This window comes from Dreissena polymorpha, chromosome 7 (genome assembly GCF_020536995.1).
Source record: "Dreissena polymorpha isolate Duluth1 chromosome 7, UMN_Dpol_1.0, whole genome shotgun sequence".
NCBI lineage: Eukaryota > Metazoa > Mollusca > Bivalvia > Myida > Dreissenidae > Dreissena > Dreissena polymorpha.
Genome location: NC_068361.1, coordinates 92,393,303 through 92,415,691, shown reverse-complemented (window position 1 = coordinate 92,415,691; position 22,389 = coordinate 92,393,303). Strand labels below are relative to the sequence as shown.

The following is a 22,389-nucleotide window of genomic DNA, read 5'->3' as shown; positions in this document are numbered from 1 at the left end:
CAATCACATCAATAAAGTAGTGGTTACTACATACCCTTAATTTTTACTGGTACAATATAAGTGATACATAAATAACTAACAGAATCACAGAAAAGGCACATATTCTGAAGGATTTAAATATAAATAGAACAAGAGCTGTGTTTGGGAAACACAATGCCTCCTATTGCGCTTTTAAGCCATATATTGAACCTTTGACCTCGATGGATGACCTTGACTTTTCACCACTAAAAATATGCAGCTTTACGAGATACACATGCATGTCAAATATGAAGTTGCTGTCTTCAATATTGCATAAGTTATGAGCAAGGTTAAATTTTTGGGACACATACAATGAAAGACAGACATAGGCCAAAAACAAAATTTATTGGATTCGGGGCATAAAAAGTAAATACTGTAATGGCATGACATGCAATATTGGAAACATGAAACTACCCAACATAGTATGACAAATACACAAAGCTAGCCACTATGTCTGTTCAAATAACTTTAAAACATGAACAAAGCCAGTCAAATTAATATTTAGCCATTTTAAGATATATAACACTGATGATGGGTAAAGGTTTCATGAGCAGAAAGCATGCACATATCTTTTTTTGGTATATTACAGTGTTAAGAGTACTTAGTATTGTTCCAATTTGTATGCACTATCTCTTGTGGCAGATACCCACACATACATTAAACATGACAACATTGCATGACAAATTTGAAAACATCAAACTAGCCAATATTTCATGACAAATACTTTGGAAACATGAAATTATGTCTGGTACCAATGGTAGTGAACAATAAATAAATAACATTTATGTGTGAAACAAGAGCTGTACATGGACTATTTGGTTCCATGTAATTAGTTGTTCCATATAGACCTGAGAGAAATGGCACTTTCTGGTACCAATTGTAGTGAACAATAAATAAATAACATTTATGTGTGAAACAAGAGCTGTCCATAGACTATTTGGTTCCATGTCAACTTCAAAAGGGGACATCATCTGGCTAAAATACTGATCAGATTTATTTGAATTGGCATTGAATCTTACTGATGACCCTAAATATATTGGTTAAGTTTCATGTGAGCACCAAAATAAAAAATAAATAAAAACAAACTTGTAAAAAGAGGCTCATACTAGTAATTCAGATACAATTTATCACAGTTACAGGGTTGGGCATATGACATAATATTATGACAATGAAACAAACTGTATTTTATAAACACTAGTAGGCAAGCAAAAATCACCCATGCTTTTAATTTATGCCTTTGGTGTGGTTTCAATTGACAGATCCATAGCTGAACCTTCGGGTGATTTTTCCAGAAACAAACACAGCTTGCTGAAGGTAGCCTTGATATCAGAGTGATTAATCACATAATTACAAGGTAACACAACACCACCCCCTTCTTCATTTGGGGCTGGCCATGGTGGAAAACTTGGCACTGGCTCCCCTGTTACCTGTGCTGTTATGGTTCCACCCTCGTTAATGATTAAAGAAAAGAAATTTGACAATATTTTAGGAACATGTCCTATTGGGAGGCCTGCTATATCTGATAATTTCAGCTGGCGCTTTTCATCCGTAACTGTATCATGGACACTTATAGGAAATGTTGGCAACCATACTAAGCATGCATCTGGATCCTTTTTATTACTATAATCTCGGTCAACAATCAACTGTGTTGTTGGACTGGTGATAAATGGTCTAATCATAAAAACATGGTAACCTTTTATCACAGAGTTCTTGAGTGTCATTTTGTTTGAGTCAAAAGTTGTAATGTTGGGGGTAGGGTGACAGTCTCTAGTCCCGTTCTCATGGATGCTTGTTGCACTGATCTTACCAGATGTTGAAGGCTTTTCGATGTCGGGCTGAAGATGAAAGAATTCTAACTACTGATTAAATGAAGATAACATACATACAAATGAACAAGAGCTGTCTCCATAGTTAGACATATGCCCAGAAAAACGCTTTTTCTAAACCTAAATGCAGATTTTGAAACCTAAACGCGAACCTTAAGTTCAAGGTCAAAGGGGTCAAAATGTGTGCGTATGGAAAAGCATTGTCCATATACACATGCATACCGAATATCAAGGTTACATCTGAAGATACATAACAGTTATGAGCTTTTTTCGAAAACTAAACGCAAGTGTGACGGACAGACAGACTGACAGAAAGACAGACGGAAATGCGATCACTATATGCCCACCTTTGGGGGCATAAACAATGCATGTAATAGTTACAAGTAATTTATTTTTGTTACTATGTGCTTATGACACGTGTTTGATCCCCCCTGTGGGAGCATTCTTACGAAAGACACCAAGTAAGTTTTAAAAGTTATTGAGATGGCTTAAAATGTCATCTAATGAACGACTTTCATGTGGCATGTACAATACAAATATTCATCAACCATAATATTCAGACCTGATTAAATAAATTTCTATCTACAGGCAATCAGGACAAAAGAAAGGCTCGTCTTCTTCCAATGAGTATGATAAACACTCAGAATGAACCCAGCCATCACACTTGTCGCACTGAACCCACACACGTTCCAGACCCAGTTCTTGGTCTTCTTCCCAAGTCATATGGCATGCTTTACAAAATGCGTTGGGACTGTCATTGTCATTTTTGTCCATAGGCACTTTGTCCTTTTGGTGTGAAGTGTTTAGCTTTTTGATTATAGGCCTTTTCCCTATTTCTGAATTTGGCTCTGGTTGTTTCCTCTTTTTTTCTGGTTTTGTGCTTGTATTCTTTTTCTTGAAAAAAGAAAGTTTAGCTCTTTGTACTTTTTGGGCGAAGCTTCTGACTTTTTCAAGCTGTTTTAAGGACATTTTTCTAATACATTCAGGTGATGTAAGATTGTCTGGTAAACTGTTTAACATTGTCTGTTTCATTGGCTTTGCAGCCTCAGTATCCTTTGGAAAACTCAGGGACTCGGTCAAAACTGGTGATATAACCATATCAACAGTTGAATTTTCTGTCCATTTTTCTTCGTTGATTTGTGATGGTTGACTTGTTGCTACACTAGCAGTAGTCACAGTTACAACTGCATGTGCCAATATATCCAATCCAGTTAAGTGGGAACTCTGTTCTTCTAAGGTAGATGTTGATGTTTCCAATGTTGGGTTTGCTTTGTGATAAATCTTTTGGTAAACATCAAAGCATGGAGACTACCCTACAGTATTATAACCTTCTTGTATTCTTTTCCTGTAACGGTCACGAGACGGTGTAGAAAGTGTTTCTTCAAAGACTTCTAGTGCTCCTTTTGCTTTTGTCACTTCTGCTGAAACTTGACTGTCTTCAGTGGCAGCATGTTGGTCTGCCACAGATTCTGGACCGGAGAAGGTCAATGCCGGTTTCAGCATTTCGCTTGTGATGACAGAGCTATCAACTGGATATATGCCAGAGGATTTAAATGAGTTTATTACTGTAATAGGTTTGTAGAACTGAAGGTAGGCCTCTGTCAATTTCTGCGCGAAAACCTCTTTGCCAATACATTTTCCTGGATTTTCTCTCATGTACTTCCTGGATACCATGTGCCATCTTGACTTTAATGGTCCAAATACTCCCTTATCCAGGGGTTGCATCAGGTGTGTTGCATTTGGAACCAAACGGTACAGCTCAATGCCCCTGGCTATTGCTTTCATGAAAACTGAATGATCCACATGGCTGCTTACACTGTCCATTAATAACACCACTGGACGGTCAGTTCCCGCAAACTTATCAAAGTGGTCAATGAATTTTGAAAAGGTATCTACATCCATCCATCCCTTTTTTGTGAATGCAATGTCACTCCCTTCTATTGATCCATTTAATGGATTGTATCCTCTTGGTTTTGGCTCTGGGTAAACCAAAAAGGGTGGCATCATTTGACCTGTTGCACTTCCACAGAACATCACAGTCAAGCGCTGTTTCCCACTGGTTATGTGTGGTACAGACAGATCTCTTTTCGCAGGTCCAATTACTTTTGACTTGTTGCTTCCCATGTTGAATCCTGTCTCATCAGCGTTCCATATTCTACTTGGTTTATCAATCAAGTTCTTATCTATGAGAAAGTCTCTAAAACTGTTGTACCACAAATCCGTTTTTTCCTTCGTTAGTTTAGATCTTTTTAGTTCTAACGGTGTCTCAATGCGTGAACTAATAATGTGGGCATTTCTACGCATAAATGCGTAATACCAGGTTTTGCCGGGTCTTCCATCTTTGAAGGGAGTTTTTCGCTTCTCTTTTTTTACAACACTTTCCACAAAGTCCAGAAATTCAACCATTCGAAGGCCCATCCCTCTCTGTGCCATCTCACTTAGCCATCTCGCCATTTTCTCTTCTTCAGCTTCATTAAAAATTGAGCTAGGTCCATTTAATTTGAAAATGTCAACTTCTCCTTTCCATCGTCTGTATAACATTGAATAAGACAGATCATCATCCAACGCAGCTTTCCGCAACGACACATCTTTACTTACAGTCAGACTGTACAGAGCCCTTCTCACTCGCTGTTTTTTCCCAGGACTCATTCGGTTTCCGAGATATTTCTTTGAAATTTTCTTTGCCTCTGATTGGGCAGGGCTGCTCACAAGTGAAGGTCTCTTTTTTGGACCCATATCCTGAAATAACAAGCAAATTCGTAGAATTGATATCCCCCGCAACATATGCTTTGTTTGATGAAGGGTCCAAATCGGAATCCACCAAAACACTTCCAAGATATGGCTCCGGACACAAAAATGCCTATAGTAAAAAGCATTTTTTCAAGATACAAAGGGCCATTACTCTGGTTTTAACAGATGGTGTACAATGCCATTTGGCGTGAATCATCCTCTCATGCATATATATACTCATACGAAGTTTCAATGAAATACGCCAAAGCACTTCCAAGATATGGCTCCGTACACAAAAGTGACGGACGGACAGTCGGACGGACAGCCGGACAACACAAAAACAATATCCCTCCGCCTCTGGCGAGGGAAATATACTCATACCAAGTTTCAATGAAATCCGCCAAAGCACTTCCAAGGTATGGCTCCGGACACAAAAGTGCCTATAGTAAAAAGCATTTTTCAAGATACAAAGGGCCATAACACGGTTTTTAACAGATGGTATACAATGCTTTTTGGCGTGCATCATCCTCTTATGCAAATATACTCATACCAAGTTTCAATGCAATCCGCCAAAGCACTTCTAAGATATGGCTCCGGACACAAAAGTGCCTATAGTTAAAAGCATTTTTCAAGATACAAAGGGCCATAACTCTGTTTTTAACGGATGGTATACAATGCTATTTAGCGTGCATCATCCTCTTATGCAAATATATACTCATACCAAGTTTCAATGAAATCCGCCAAAGCACTTCCAAGATATGGCTCCGGACACATAAGTGCCTATAGTAAAAAGCATTTTTCAAGATACAAAGGGCCAAAACTCTGTTTTTAACAGATGGTCTACAATGCCATTTGGCGTGCATTATCCTCTTATGCATATATATATATACTCATACCAAGTTTCAATGAAATCCGCCAAAGCACTTCCAAGATATGGCTCCGGACACATAAGTGCCTATAGTAAAAAGCATATTTCAAGATACAAAGGGCCAAAACTCTGTTTTTAACAGATGGTGTACAATGCCATTTGGCGTGCATTATCCTCTTATGCATATATATATACTCATACCAAGTTTCAATTAAATCCACCAAAGCTCTTCCAAGATATGGCTCTGGACACAAAAGTGCCTATAGTAAAAAGCATTTTTTCAAGATACTAAGGGCCATAACTCTGTTTTTAACGGATGGTGTACAATGCCATTGGGCGTGCATCATCCTCTTATGCATATATATATACTTATACGAAGTTTCAATGAAATCCGCCCAAGCACTTCCAAGATATGGCTCCGGACACAAAAGTGCCAGACGGACGGACAAAGCCAAAACAATATCCCTCCGCCTCTGGCGGGGGATAAAAACAGAGGTTTCTTTTACTGTGATTTCTCAACACTGAATCCATTGATGCATGCCAATTAATCTGCCAAGCCAAAAGAACCAACATATCAAGTCATGCTGAATTTAAATCATTTACCATTGATCCAGCACTACCCCATACAGATTGTGCAATGGTCAAAATGGGTTTCACAAGTAATTACAATTTTCACCCATTTAGTTAAACAAAGGGTACTAATATGCGGCAAAATGGATGGAGACACACATAAATGCAAATCAGAGACTCTGTTGTTTTTTTAAAGTACATATTAAGACATGAATAGTATCTGCATAGGTCTGAAGTCTGTGAAAGTAATATATCATATTTAAGTATAATCATTCTATTTGAGTGTTGAGACCTCCAATTTTTTTTTGGGGGGGGGGGGGATACATAAACTGACTCCATATTGTTGAACAACAAGTGTACCTACTTAAAGATTCAAAATTTTAACACATGTACAAGAATCGATATTTTATACATGGAAAAGTTTGACTACATGTATTAATCTGTGAGAGTCAAGGTCATTCAAAGATCAAGGTCAAATTCAACTTGCCAGGTACAGTACCATCATAATAGTAAGAATTTGAAGTTTGAAACCAATAGCCTTGATACTTAAGAAATGCTTGATACGGTTGTCTGCTCTTGTTTATAGATAGGGGTCATGTTGGTAAAGAAGTATGCAAAAGATAAAAGCAATAAGTCAAGGAAGTAGGAAATATTTGAGGTAGTACGCAAACTTTAACATTCCAACACTCACGCACACTGACGCCAGGGTGAGTAGGATAGCTCTACTATATATATTTCATATAATATAGTCGAGCTAAAATTGCAAAAGTTAATGATGTGAGCGTTTCTTTGTATAAATACGAAGTAATACATAGTATTAGTATAATTTATGTACCTGGGACCGTGGAATACAAGATCAGGAAGTCTACTTCTACCAGAAATCAACAGCAGCGACGTGGACGACAGGAACGTGATGACTGGGCAAGAGGTCCTGTCTCCAATCGCCTGTCCCCGCACGCCTTTGTAATATTAACACATTTATATTGTTTAGTTTTTTGTATAGGTTTCAAAGATACACTTATATTATATTGGAATATAACTACAATCCCAATACAAAATGGTTTAACAATCTATGATGGGATTTTGCAGTGTGCCTCTATTGTTAAAGAGCATATATTAATGTTAGAAAGTTTAAAGAAATGTGAAAAAACTAGTAAATCTACCTCGGACTGTAGAATACGAACAGGCTGTGGACGCCAATGACGTGACGTTTGGGTGAGAGGTTCCTTTTGCACTGTAGCCCGCCTCCAATCACCTGTCTGTGCACACTTTTCTAATAATGAACACATGTAAATGATTCAGCATTTTGTCAGTTTTAAGATAAGAAGTAATACAATTTCTTTTTTTTTTTACAAAAATAATACAGATATGCATATTCATGAAAGGTGCAAACAAGTTATTCCCATTTTGAGTTGTTTTATATGATGAAGATTAACTGCAAACATAAATGTATTTGATATGTGATCGATGTCTAACCTTTTTGTTGACAGACAGAAACAGACACTTTATTCAAGACTTGTACATAGCACATCGTCTAAACACTTACATTTACAAATAATATATCAACATGCTAAGACATTCTCATTTCTGCATTTCTGAGAAAGAAATACAAATATAAAATAATAACAACAAAAAATCAAAAGGAAGGAAAATGGTGTTAAGTAAACGATACTATTATTATACAATTTATCGTTTAATTTCAATTTAAATTTAAAAAAAGAAGCTTTTTATGCAATTCAAACTTTCCGTGTACTTTAATTTACACAAATAATTCAAATGTCATTTACACACATGTAATCTAGAGTCCGTGGTTATAGACCTTGTCCTGTTAAAAGGGGATTAATGCATGTGTATAAAGTATCGTCCCTGATTAGTCTGTGCGGTCCGCACAGGCTTATCACGGACGACACTTTCCGCTTGTATGTTATTGTTCGCTTAAATAAAGACTCTTATCAGCAGAAAATCCAGTTAACTCGGAATTCGTCCCTGATTAGCCCTACAGACTACACAGGCTAATCTGTGACGACACTTGACGCACATGCATTAAACCCCCTTTTTACATAGCGCGGCACATATGTTTCTGAAAGGCTAGTGCGTGATCTGACACGTGCTTGCGCCTTTTGAGCCACACATACACGCTTATTTGTTCGTTGAGATGCATCACAACATCATATCCATAGTACTTTGTGGCATCGGATTCTGAGACCCTTAACTGATTCTCAGATTGTCTCTATTTTTTTATTGGGGATTATCAAATAATGCTTTTCAGCATTCTTTTAATGCACCGGATAAAATTAAGTGATTTCTGGACAAAACACGATTAAGTCGAGTACAAAAGTTAGTACTATTTACAAGCCAGAGTAGCAGCGATAATGATTTGTCGTTTTCCCAACAAACTGACGCTTGCTATGTAAATTGCTTCCGAGCGAGATCTGGGAAAACAGGAATTAATAACGATGCGTAAAGTGTCGTTCCAGATTAGCCTGTGCAAGCCTCAAAGCCTTATCAGAGAGAACACTTTCCACGTTTATGGAGTTTCTAGTTTATAGGAAGTCTCTTTTAAACGACAATCCTGTCTAAGAGGAAAGTGTCGTCTTCTCATTAGCCTGCACAGGCAAATCGAGGACAAAACTTAACGCATATGCATTTGTTTCACATAATTTATGTATATATCTTGTTTCGCAATAATGCATACCCTGTGTTGGTGTCAGTATGGCCGTATACTAGTTTGTTGACAGTAGATACACGCTTGCAACTGGTTTTAGTCCGTTTTAATTAAAGATCGTGATAAGAGTACATGGTTAACTGATGTTTGTTTTCGCGTCGGTGCAATTACCAGATAATAAATATGCCCCTTTCTGCAGTTCAACATATTAGTGTTACCCATGTTTATGTAACGATACATGCATTTAAGCAGAAATGTCTAAGCTACTAGAGAGGAAGGATCTAACACAGGAGAGACACTTGAAGAATATCTCCAGTACCCCATGTGGGGGTCCTGTCGGGGTGGATTTATACGGATTTTGTCGTGTCCTGGACGTTTTATCAGTTGATTACAATATCTTATTGACTTGGGAAAATGTACGTTACAACTGAATAAAGGGCACAGAACTATTAATTGACTTTATTTGTGCACGTGTTATTACGTTACCTTAAGCACTGTTTTCCCACAGCGCGACTCAAATCATTCACTGATTTCACGATCCATTGCATCCAAAACGGTCTCACTGTAAGCGTTATGTACATATCGAATTATGTGCAGAGTGCCTTTATTATACCATAACATCATAGACGCCACGGTATTGCACAGTTAGCGGACCGTTGCTCAAATATTTATAATTGGTGCAGATTTATAAACCAGGCCGCATAGATAACATCCTGTTATATGCACGACGCAAAAATACACACATATTGCTGCAAACAAAACAAGTTTGCATCCTAGAAACCCGGATTCATTCCTAGAAGATTACTAATGTGTAATTTTGCTTGGTTTATAGTGCATTTATCGAAAACAATTTGCACGCCGTTTATTAACCTGCAGGTTGGGAAAGGCGGGTATTCAAGAACTTGGCACAATTCATAAGTATTGACGCGCCGTTAATTGAATTCATCTGAATTGAATCTCCTTTCGATCGGCAGAAATCTACTCTGCAGACTGTAGAATAAAGTGCTCACACCAGGTGCAGGGTATAATTATAAGTCGAGAATAAATTTGGAACCGAAAATATATCTTGTCAGATTGCGGATCATTCTAAATGGTTAATATTTGTTCCGGTCCTCGTTCATTACTTGATGGTTAATGTTTGCATGTTTTGATCCCAGAGCGGCGAATAACCCGCTTGGCGTTTCTATGGCGTATTCACTGACATGATCATAAAAAACAACATAAAAGCAACACCACGGTATTGGAATTCAAACGAACATAGACCTAGTCCGGCAAATGTAATTCAGGACATCTTGTGAATTTTTACACATATAGCGGATGTAAAAGATAACACTAGCAAAGGCGCACTTACTTTTGCAGTGTTTATCAATGCACTTTACGACGTTTAATAGCCTTGCATAATTAGTAATGCACCCTTTGTCATATTATTTTGCCACATTCAAATTTGTTTCATTTGTAATTTCAGTTTTAACATTGCATTCTCGTACATAATATCATATTGCTTTCTCGTGTTTAGCTTTGTCTTGGTCGAATGGACATGTTAAACACAACACCAGATATTCCTGTCGTTTGGACGCCGATCTCCACCATAAACGTGTACCCAGCAATGGATTTTGGGTCATGTCTTGAACTTTATAACTTACTCTCCAAATTATACGTATAAAACGTGGTATTTTCATCTCGTTTGCTAATGTGTCTAAACGGAACCAACACAGTCTCCTTTTTCGCGATTGGTTGCTGCACTTGCAACCATCTTTAGAATTGTTGATGCCTTGCCAAAGAATAACAAGCCTAGAATCATGTACATGTTGTGTTATGTGTATCTAATACTTTATTTATTTTCTTTAAATTTATTGAGCAACAATTTTGCCGACATTACAGACTTTTAATGCATCATGTCTTGTTGTGAGCCGGAAATGAATCATTTCCTGACCTAATGTATCCACAGTCGCCAATTTGTATTCTATGTTTATTCAGATTGAGTTGTTTCAAGCATTGGCAAAGCTAGTTGCCCTCTTTTTTTGCCAAACTGTAACCAACTTTTAAAATTGAGTTTCCTAGGCTTAAAGTTATTCATGATTTAAGATCTGACAGTGTTTTAAACTCATTCAATTTGCAAGTCTGAAGACTCTAAAGGGACCTTTTCACGTTTTGATAAATTGACAAAATTAAACGATTTAATAATATGGAGAATTCTGTTGTTGTCGTTATATTTTTTCATACTACGACAATTGCTTATATAGAGTATAAAGTACATCTCTCATTGTATGAGAATGGCTGACCGAGTGATCTAAACGATATACTTTGTTTCCAGTGGTTAGTTGTTCGAGGCCATTTGAGGGTATTTTTTGTTTCTTTAAAGTTATTCATGTTCTTTTTTAACGGACCTCTTCCCCCCACCCAAAAATAAATTTTAGCTCGACTATTAGATATGAAATATATATAGTGGAGCTATCCTACTCACCCCGGCGTCGGCGTTGACGTGAGCGTTGGAATTTTAAAGTTTGCGTACCACCTCAAATATTTTCTATTTCCCTTTACATATTGCTTACATATTTTGCATACTTATTTACCAACATAACCCCAATCTACAAACAACAGCAAACAACTGTAACAAGCATTTTGTAAGAATTATGGCCCTTTTCCACTTAGAATATGCATATTATTGATAAATCTGTGTTAAAGTTTGCGAACCACCTCAAATATTTTCTATATACCTTGTCATATTGCTGTTATATTTTGCATACTTCTTTACAAACATGACCCCAACCTATAAACAAGAGCAGACAAGTGTAGCAAGCATTTTGCAAAAAAAATGGCCGTTTTTATACTTAGACAATTTAAAATTTGGTTAAGTTTTGTGTTTAGGTTCACTTTTTTCCTAAAGTATCAATGCTTTTCCTATCATACATGCAACACTTACTAACAATCATAAGGGGACTGTGTAGGCAAAGTTGTGTAACTCTGACAGGCATTTTGACAGATTTATGGCCCCTTTTATACTTAGATAATTGAACATTTGGTTAAATTTTGTGTTTTGGTCCTTTTTACTCCTTAAGTATCATAGCTATCGCTTTCAGACTTGGAAAACTCGCTAATTATCGTAAGGGGACTGTACAGGGCTAGTTGCATAAATCTGGTTGGCATTTTTACGGAATTATGGCCCTTTTTGTCTATGTAACTTTGAATATTTTGTTAAATTTTGTGTTTAGATCCACTTAACTTCTAAAGTATCAAGGCTTTGCTTTCAAACTTCAAATACAATCATGAGGGTACTGTACCTGGCAAGTTGAATTTGACCTTGGCCTTTGAATGACATTGACTCTCGAGGTTAAATTTATAAATTTTGCTTAAATTGCCATAACTGATTTATTTATGATTCGATTTGATGCATACTTTCACAGTACAACACTTACCTGACCACAATGGACTCCACCCAAACCATCCCCCACGCTCCACCCAGGAACCACCCACGAAAAAAACTATTTATTTCCTTTTTTTCCTTATTTTTGATAGATCATCTAATAAATGACCACACACCCACATTATACTCCCCTCTCCACCCCACCCAAAAGCGGTAAAGTTAGGTTTTTTTGAAACATGGTAAAAAAATACACAAATATTTATTTATTTTATTTTTGAAGGACCGTCCAACCATCCCAACCAAGCTATTGCTATCGAACTTTATAACAAAATAAAATCTTATTAGTTTGTTTTATGTCTTTACAAATGTTCAATAGATTGTGGAAAATATACATGAAATCAGAATCGTCTATACAGTACAACTTCTTTAAAACCTAAGCGATCAATATGTATCAATTATGGTCCTCTTCTATACAGAATATGACTATATTATCTTGACCTTATTGAATATGAAAAATTTCGCCATGATAGCTTACGTTATACTGTCAAGCACTCGAAAGTCGAGCGCGCTGTCGTCTGACAGCTCTTGATATGCCCCAGGGTCGAACGATCGGGGGTATATTGTTATTGGCCTGTCTGTCATTCTGTGTGTCATTCTGTGTGTCATTCTGTGTGTCATTCTGTCCATAAAACTTAAACCTTGGTCATAACGTTTGCAAAATTGAAGATATCAACTTGATATTTGGCATGCATGTGTATCTCATGGGGCTGCACATTTTGAGTTATGAAAGGTCACGGTCATCCTTCAATGTCAAAGGACATATATATGGCTTCAAAGCGGCGCAATAGGAAGCATTGTGTGTCACAAACACAACTCTTATTTTTTTTTAACACGGTAAAAAATACGCAAATATTTATTTTTATTATTTATTTTTTTTGAAAGACCGTCCAACCATCCCATCCAAGCTATTTCTATTAAACTTGAAATATAATCTTATTAGTTTATTTTATGTCTTTACAAATGTTCAATAGATTGTGGAAAACATACCTGAATTCAAAATCGTCTATAATGTACCACTTCCTCAAAACATAAGCGATCAATATGTTTCAATTATGGTCCTCTTCCAGTTAGAATATGACTATATTACCTTGACCTTATTGAATATGAACATTTTCCTCATGATGGCTTACGTTATATTGTCAAGCTCGAAAAGTCGAGCGCGCTGTCTTCTGACAGCTCTTGTTTGCGCTTTAAAACTTAAAAATAATCGCGTTTGTTGAAATGGACGTATACGTATAGAAATCCTACTTTCTGTTTTAAAATTTAAACAAACAATAAAGTACTTGCTAACTAGGCTATAGAGTTAATTGTATCTATGCCAATTATTATATATCTGGTGGTTACAAGCTAGAAATCCGTCTTTTTTGCGCTTTAAAACTAAAAAAATAATCGCGTTTTTCGAAATGGACATATACATATAGAAATCCTACTTTCGGTTTTAAAATTTAAAAAATAATAAATAACTTGCTAACTAGGCTATAGATTTAATGACAATTTTGCACACTTTCAAATTGCAACTATATGTATTGATTAACATGTATTTCATTTCAAGTTGTGTTGCTCCATTACAAGAAGGTGCTTAAATTATAGTCTATTATAACAATGTTATTACTTCTAGCATTACAGTTTAAATCGTAATTGCTCTTAAACTGGCTTTTGCCTTACATATTTATTACATCTGTGTTTAAGCGACCTATCCTGCAAATGTAAAATGGTTATAATGATAGTTGTGTACTTTGTTAATGCTAAACATTGACAAGCAGTTTGCCCGACCTGGATTTTAAAAAGTTAAAATGGTAAATATCTAATTGTGAATTAATTTACACTTACAGCAAATGAGGACATCACATTATAGCAGATCTCACTTGTTTAATTTACAATTTTCTTCAAATCAAACGTGAACTCGTCATGTTTGATTTATTCAAAATAATGTTAGTGATATTGATAATCCCTTGTAACCATCATGAATGCATTAATTATAGAGTAGATTCACCTATATACCTATAATTAGCTGCTATTGCTTATCTTGAGCTCTAGTTATTTATGCATGGAAATCAAATGCTGAAAGTGTATAAGAAATGTTAAGGTACACGCATCTTCTTTTTTTATAATCTTACAACGTTTTATTCCTTGGAAAATGTTTCACTGTATTCCGCTTTGGGAAAACGGGACTTAATGCATGAGCGGCCCAGATTAGCCTGTGTATTACGTACAAGCTAATAAGAGACGACTACTTTAACTTGTCTAGAAGTTTTCTTTTAAAAGAAGTTTCATCTAACTGTAATCCCAATTAAGGCCGAGATCGTTATCCCCGATAAGCTTGTGAGGATAGCACAAGTTAATCAGGGACGACATTTTACGCACATGCATAAAGCCTAGTTTTCTCAGAGCTAGACTTATACGGTAACATATAAGAAGTCTTGTTATTCAAATGTCGATTTTTTTCAATAAAGTTGTATTTTTTGCTTCATAACATGGATTGCAGTATGAACAGATGTATAGCATTAATAATAGTGCGTGTGCATATTACGCGCAAAATTAAATGATATCCATTGTAAAAGGTAGACCTCGATGAATTTGCCAAATGGTGCTTTCGAAACGCCATATATGACAATACATCACATTCTTTCATGGAACAACTTTGTGTGCATCTTTAATTTATTTTTTATTCTTAAATGCACTTGAACAAAGGGTGACATTATAGCATATAATTGGCGTCGCGCTGGAGCGCGGCGACTAGTATGTAATGAACTTTTTTTTTTGCTTATGGGAGGAGAAGTTATTTCACGGATCAATGTATATTTTTTTGTTGTCAGAATATCTTGCATAGTGGTGATTTTCTGTGTAAAGTAGAGTAAATAAGTACTTAATTTGTGCCTATTACATTTACTACAACATTTATTGTCAATAACGCAAAGTTAATTCTTTTAATTAATAGCTAAACACAGGGACTCGTCACTAATAAAAGATCACAGGAACTGATCAAATACGCGAACCGATGAAACTTTAAATAAATAGTCAGCATTTTTGTCTGAAACCATCAACAGGCGCCGTGTTGTAGTGGATGAGGTGTCCGCCTAGCGATCGGGAGTTGGTGTGTTCGATTCCCAGGCGGGAGCATGTATTTTATATATTATTTATTTTATTCATATATATTATATTTTTAGTTTTTTCTCTCTCTCTCTCTTTATATATAACATATATTTTTATATTATTTTAAATAGAATTTAAAAATACTGCGTTTTAATGCGACCTAAATACAACGTTGCAGCAACGTTTGGAAAAAATAACGTTGCAGCAACGTTTGAAAAAAACGTCGGGAAAACTTTCATATACACCATTGGTACAACAAACTGCAACGTTTGACTGCAACCTAAATACAACGTTGCAACAACGTTTGGGTGCCCACTATTTCATTTCCCGTGTTATTTATTTTCAAAAGCGAAACACACACTAGCATGTATTTATTTTTAACACATTCATAGTACAATAGTACAGTATTGTAGTGTATTCGTGTTTTAGAATAATGTACATGACGTAATGAAACATGTGGGCCGTATGGTCCGCAAATCTGGGCCGTATGGTCCACTTATCCGGGCCGTATAGTCTGGGCCGTATGGTCCATGGTCCGTATGGTCCGTATACCGTATGTGGCTGGCAATGAGATTTGGACACATTTGGCACTGATGTCGTTTCCATAATGACTTTATCTTGTGATGACCGTTTCGTGTACTTTTTAAACACACTTCTTGAGATAAAACACTAGTTTAATTTTGAAGAATAACCTAAACCATGGTAATTAAGTTAAGGGAACAATACACTTCCGTATTTTCTCTTTGTTTTTATAAGGTTTAATTAACCTCAGCTTATACATTGTAGGGCACAGTTCAACATTGTTGATTTTCTGATAAACTTCCTGCTTTTTTAAAGGTAAGTTTTTCTTACTTTTTGAGTTGTTTTTCTTCAACAATTGCAAATTTGTTGGGAATCTGAATCTCTTCCATCAATCATGGTGTGTGTATGAGCCGTTGTGGCCTTGTGGGCCACAAGAACCACCGAGTACACAGAAAACTTGCTTGATCTCTTTTTCTCCAACAACGAATCACTTGTTAACCGCTGCGAAGTACTGCCCGGCATAGCGGATCATGATGCCATCTTCATAGAATCCAGTCTTCGCCCAATGAGAGTTCGTAAGCTTCCAAGGAAAGTGCACCTGTATAAGAAAGCTGACTTTAACAGGCTCAGAGATGAACTATCTGACTACCTACCAGAGTTCACTGAAGAAACTGCCAACATCTCAGTCGACCACACTTGGAAGACCTTCGAGAATAAATTGAAGTTGCTGATCAACAAGTACATCCCAACAAAGACCCTCTCAGGTAACAAAAACCATGGATCACAAAAACAATCAAGTCCCTCCATCGAAAAATAAACAAACTTCACTCCAAATTTAAATCTACTGGTTCCCTTAAGGATAGACGCCGATACCTTCAAACTAAGAAAGAAACCCAGAGCCAGGAAAGACAAGAATATTGGAGATATATTGAAAACCTAATAGAAGTCGATCCTACCAACACAGAACAACACTCGAAACAGAAATGATTAAGGAATTGCATCAAATCCTTAAGGAAAGACAACTGCGGGGTAGCTCCACTGAAGGATAAAGGGATACTGCATGATGATCCAACTGAAAAGGCCAACATCCTAAACAGACAGTACCACTCAGTCTTTACCAAGGAGGACAGTTCCAGCATCCCAACACCTGAGGGCGACCATCACCTATCATGCCAGAAATATACATCACCACAGAAGGTATACGTGCCCTTCTCAGGAAACTCAATGTACAAAAAGCAGCCGGACCAGACTTAATTCCGGCACGCATCTACAAAGAGATGGCATACCAGTGTGCTCCTTTCCTGAAGATCATATACAGTAACTGTCTATCAAATGGCAGTATACCAGACGTGTGGAAGACAGCCAATGTGTCGGAAATATTCAAGAAAGGGGAAAGATTCAAAGCCAGCAATTACAGGCCGGTTTCACTGACATGTATAGCATGTAAGATCTTGGAGCACTTTATTGTAAGCAACATAATGGGCCACCTGGATAGACATGCCATACTCACGGACTGCCAACACGGTTTCAGGAGAAGACGGAGCTGCGAAACCCAGCTACTGACGCTGCCCAATGAGCTCGTCCACTCCATGGCCCGCCATAAACAACATGAACTCGCTGTACTCGATTTCAGCAAGGCCTTCGATCGCGTGCCACATGGTCGCCTGCTCACCAAACTCAGTCACTATGGCATTAGGGGCAACACCTTGAAGTGGACTGCAGCCTTCTTGACAGACCGCACACAGAGAGTAGTCGTTGATGGAGCAACATCCGAGCCAGCACCCATCATCAGCGGAGTCCTCCAGGGAAGCGTCCTCGGACCCATCCTATTTCTTGTCTTCATCAACGACTTGCCACTACATGTCACATCCAGAGTGAGGTTTTTGCAGACGACTGTGTGGTGTTTCGTGAAATCAACTCGGAAGAAGATTGCCAGATCCTACAAAACGACCTGGTAATGCTTGCCAAATGGGAAAAACAATGGGGAATGTACTTCCATACAGAGAAGTGCAGCATTCTCCGTGTCCACAGAAAGAGGAACCCAATCATGCTCCCTTACTCCCTGAAGGATCACACCCTCGAGACTGACTCGACTACCAAGTACCTGAGAGTAACCCTGTCCCCAAACCTTTCATGGAACCACCATGTGGACACAACAGTAAAGAAGGGAAACAGCACACTCGGCTTCCTCCAGCGCAACCTACGCGTCAGCAATGAGAAGGTTAAGACCACGGCATACTACTCGCTTGTCAGGAAAGGCCTTGAGTAATGCTCCACAGTGTGGAACCCCTTTACAAAGGAGTTGGCATACAAGCTTGAGATGGTACAGAGGAGGGCTGCTAGATATGTGACCAACAGATACCACAATACCAGCAGCGTATCTTCCATGATCGAGCACTTGGGGTGGGAGACGCTCGAATCACGACGTACCAAAGCGCAACTCACCATGCTGTATAAGATCATTAATGACCTGGTAGATATCCCAGCCAATCACTACCTTATACAAGCCCCAAGTCGACCTAAGGATCACAACAGGAAGTACCAACAGCCGTCTACATCAACATCCTACCACAAGAACTCATTTTTCCCACGTATCATATCCGTTTGGAACCACCTCCCTGCGACAGTCGCAGAGGCCCCCTGACTTGGTATCCTTCAAGCAGGCGCTTTCCTCCCTCACCTTCTAATCACTGTTAGGAACCCAGCTTCAAGTTACCCCTAGTGATTCCCATTGCTGTGCCGGCCGCGGCCACCGTAACCGGAGAGGTCTGGGTTGAAGAGGAGAAAACGAAGCAGGCTGAACTTTTTCTATCTCTATACTTTTTACTATCAAAGCTCTTCTATCTTTCCTATCATTTCACATCTTCCTCTTGACCTAGCACCACCCGTCGCGTAATAATCAAGTGTGATTGCGCCGACGTATGATGTAGATGTAGATGGGTGTCACAGTGAAGATTTTAGACGATATTGCTATGTCAAGTTTGTGTGCTTTACCGGAAAGTTGCCAAAATCTAAAACACTTCTCAATTTAACATTTGTTGTTGAACTTTTCTATAATGAAAGTAATGACATTGTTTAAAAGTTGTGTCCATATATTACCCTTTCAGTATTATTCTATCACTTTATGTTCTTTAAGATAAAGTGAACTGAATGGGGTTGTATAATCAACATTCAAATTTCCATTGCAAAACTTTGTGCAATCACACAATAGCATGTAATCAATAACAATGTTATTCGAAGTGGCTACACAATCAATGTGACAGTAATGTATTATGTTATTCATTCTATTTGATGATAACTATTAGAATACTTTTTTATGTTTCTTTTCTTGTCAGATGATCTAGTTGCTTATGTCCATATAAATGGCTGTGTTCATGATCAATTCAAAGATATTTAAATTCTTGTTTTAAACTGCAACTCTTCATTCATTTATTTCAGCCAAAAATACAGATTGAGCGAAAAGACAAAGTGCGAACACCAAAAGATGTGCTCATTATTATCAGGTATTATATGACCATGTAAATAATTTAAAATTTACACCAAACTGAGCACCTTTTTACAGTTTTCAACCCATAACCTATAAGCGCTGGCACATCTTCTATTCAGGAGGAGTGCTGGATTGGAAGTAAAAGAAGACTTACAAACTGCATTTTTGTATCTTATATGTGTTAAGCTTTTAAACAGGTTTCCTGTGTAATAAAAAAAATATTATCTCATGCAAAGGACATTTTGTTAAAAACAGAGAATTATGTATTTAAAGAAATATGTATTACATGTATGTTACAGGAATGTCAACAGTTTATGCTTTTGATAAAGCAGTCATGCCAAGAAAGAGATAAGCATGTAACCAGCAATGTTCATCCTTGTCTTCAACACTATGGTGACAACAATTAATACATGTATGATAAAGTAATTAATAAGCATTATACTTTGTTTGTTTTTTTTAATTTAGAACATTGACTATTTTCTGTTCTCTGTGCATGTCTGGCAGACATGGCGAAAGACCGTCACAATTTACAGGCCAGACTGGCCTATGGAGAGAAATAATTTACAGGCCAGTTGTTAATTTCATATGCCTCAATTTTAAGGAGGGATATTGCATAGTAAATTCAAAAAGGGAATGGTTACATGTGGTTGATTTATGAAAGGGCAAAAATAGTGTGAAAAGCCTGATTTGAAGACATAATTGTGTTTTTTTCAGTTTGGGGAAAAATATTTACACATATAAGCGTACACAATTGAATTTTAATGATGTATTCAAGACAGATTTCAGAGAGAATTATGTACAAAACAAGAATATTTTCAACTTGATGATATAAAGTTATTAATAATTCGTTATGCTATGTTCGCAAAGATTAATTTTAAAAAGAAAAATAACGATGAAGATTGACAAATATTGCGTGTTATTTTGAATATAATTTCAATAAATTGTGGACAAGTATGTTGTCTCCATTGTGTGATGTATTATTGATGTGTTCGTAGAAGGTTGCTTATAAGTAATCAGTTATTTATATATTATTTTATCATTGCAGATCTTCGAAAATGTATTTTGCCAATCCTGGTGCAACCTGAGCTTACCAAGTTCACATCTTACTGTCAGTTTGGACATTGTGTAGATGATAATATGGACAATATATTGTGTTGTGATTGACTTTTTTTTAACAGATAAAGTGTTTTATTCCAGACTTAACATGTCATTTTTCATCAAGGAATAACAAAATTACAATTTTATTGATATGCATGAATTTGTAGTACATAATATCAACAATGTGTATCTTATGTTGTTTTTTTAACAGTCTGTCGTCCATAAGTAAACATATTAAGCATGTTAAGTATGTTTAGGGAATATAATGTATACATTTTTGTTGTTTCTGCAAACTAAGTCAGATACATGAAAATCTGTTTTATGATTAATGATAAAACACTCACTCATAGTGATCTCACTATAAAATTTTCTGTCCAGTATAATAAATAAATTTTATTGTATGCCTGGTATGTGTGCTTAAAATGAAATCACAATTACTGTTGTAGTTAATATGACATAAATATATGTGATGTAAACATATGTAGTCATATTATGTATACATGTATATTATTTTTACCGGTTAACAAAAATTAAGAAGTGTAACATTCAATCTATGATGATATGTGCCATTAAATATGTCTTGTTGATTGCTATAATTTTGTTAAAGTAAAAAATCGTGTTTTTGAACCTCTACATATGAAATGAGTGAATTTTGTTTTCTATCTACACTTATACAAAGTTTAATAATATATTAACTATAAATATATTGTTGATAACACATAGCATGTATATGCAATTGAAAATGTACTGTTTCCATAGCAACTTAAAAGTTACTAAATTAAATTTGTCTAATTAATTTTATCATTTGTTGAAAAAACTAGAATTGCTAATTTAAAAAATGCCTGGCAGTATAGATGCACAACACAAATTGTAGCATGAGCCGTTGTTTATTTTAGTTTCAAATTTTTATCTATACAAACTATTCAATTTCTGAATATACACCTATTTCAAGAAAATGTGAAAACATTTTTAGCTCACCTGTCACGAAGTGACTTGGTGAGCTTATGTGACCGTGTGATGTCCGGCGTCCGTATGTGTGTGCGTGTGTCCGTCAACAATTTGTTTGTGTAGACAGTAGAGGTCACAGTTTTCATTCAATCTTTATTAAATTTGGTCAGAATATTTATCTTGATGAAATCTGGGTGGGATTGTATTTGGGTCATCTGGGGTCAAAAACTAGGTCACTAGGTCAAAAACTAGGTCAAATAATAGAAAAACCTTATGTCGACAATAGAGGTCGCAGTTTTCGTCCAAGCTTTATGAAATTTGGTCAGAATGTTTATCTTGAAGAAATCTGGGTTGGGATTGTATTTGGGTCATCTGGGGTCAAAAACTAGGTCACGAGGTCAAATAATTGAAAAATCATCAACAATTTGTTTGTGTAGACAGTAGAGGTCACAGTTTTTATCCAATGTTTATGAAATTTAATAAGAATGTTTATCTTGATGAAATCTGGGTTGAGATTGTATTTGGGTTATCTGGGGTCAAAAACTAGGTCACTAGGTCAAAATCTATGTCAAATAATAGAAAAACCTTGTGTAGACAGGAGAAGTCACAGTTTTCATCCAATCTTTAAGAAATTTGGTCAGAATGTTTATCTTGATAAAATCTGGGTTGGGATTGTATTTGGGTCATCTGGGGTAAAAAACTAGGTCACTAGGTCAAAAACTAGGTCAAATAATAGAAAAACCTTGTGTAGACAATATAGGTCGCAGTTTTCATCCAATCTTTATGAAATTTGGTCAGAATGTTTATCTTGATGAAATTCGGGTTGGGATTGTATTTGGGTCATCTGAGGTCAAAAACTATGTCACTATGTCAAATAATAGAAAAACCGTCAACAATTTGTTTGTGTAGACAGTAAAGGTCACAGGATCATGAAACTTCATAGGTACATTGATCATGACTGGCAGATGACCCCTATTGATTTTCAGGTCACTAGGTCAAAGGTCAAGGTCACAGTGACTCAAAATAGTAAAATAGTTTCCGGATGATAACTCGAGAATGCTGATGCCTAGGATCATGAAACTTCAACTGTATACTGATCATGACTGGCAGATGACCCCTATTGATTTTCAGGTCACTAGG

At 36.6% G+C, this 22,389-nt stretch overlaps 2 protein-coding genes across 21 annotated transcripts in view; both read right to left on the bottom strand.

The window, feature by feature from the left end:
• Window positions 1-22,389, bottom strand: part of LOC127837082 (neurogenic locus notch homolog protein 1-like) — a 394,957-nt gene that overhangs the window by 211,504 nt on the left and 161,064 nt on the right. The gene's annotated exons all lie outside the window — the stretch shown is intronic.
• LOC127837083 (uncharacterized) lies at window positions 1,676-7,679 on the bottom strand. 3 transcript variants are annotated; one of them, XR_008029094.1, is made up of 3 exons: window positions 7,176-7,679; window positions 2,407-4,583; window positions 1,676-1,853 (listed from the first exon to the last, which is right to left on the bottom strand). XR_008029094.1 is itself a non-coding variant. In XM_052363922.1 (3 exons), exon 3 carries the CDS (start codon window positions 4,578-4,580, stop codon window positions 3,153-3,155), a length of 1,428 nt encoding a protein of 475 aa, XP_052219882.1. In that variant the 5' UTR covers window positions 4,581-4,583; window positions 6,848-6,971; window positions 7,176-7,679; the 3' UTR covers window positions 1,861-3,152. The 3 variants fall into 3 exon arrangements, 2 of the variants coding, with proteins under 2 accessions (XP_052219882.1, XP_052219881.1); XM_052363922.1 differs by lacking the exon at window positions 1,676-1,853 and adding an exon at window positions 6,848-6,971 and having other exon boundaries at window positions 1,861-4,583; XM_052363921.1 differs by lacking the exon at window positions 1,676-1,853 and having other exon boundaries at window positions 1,861-4,583.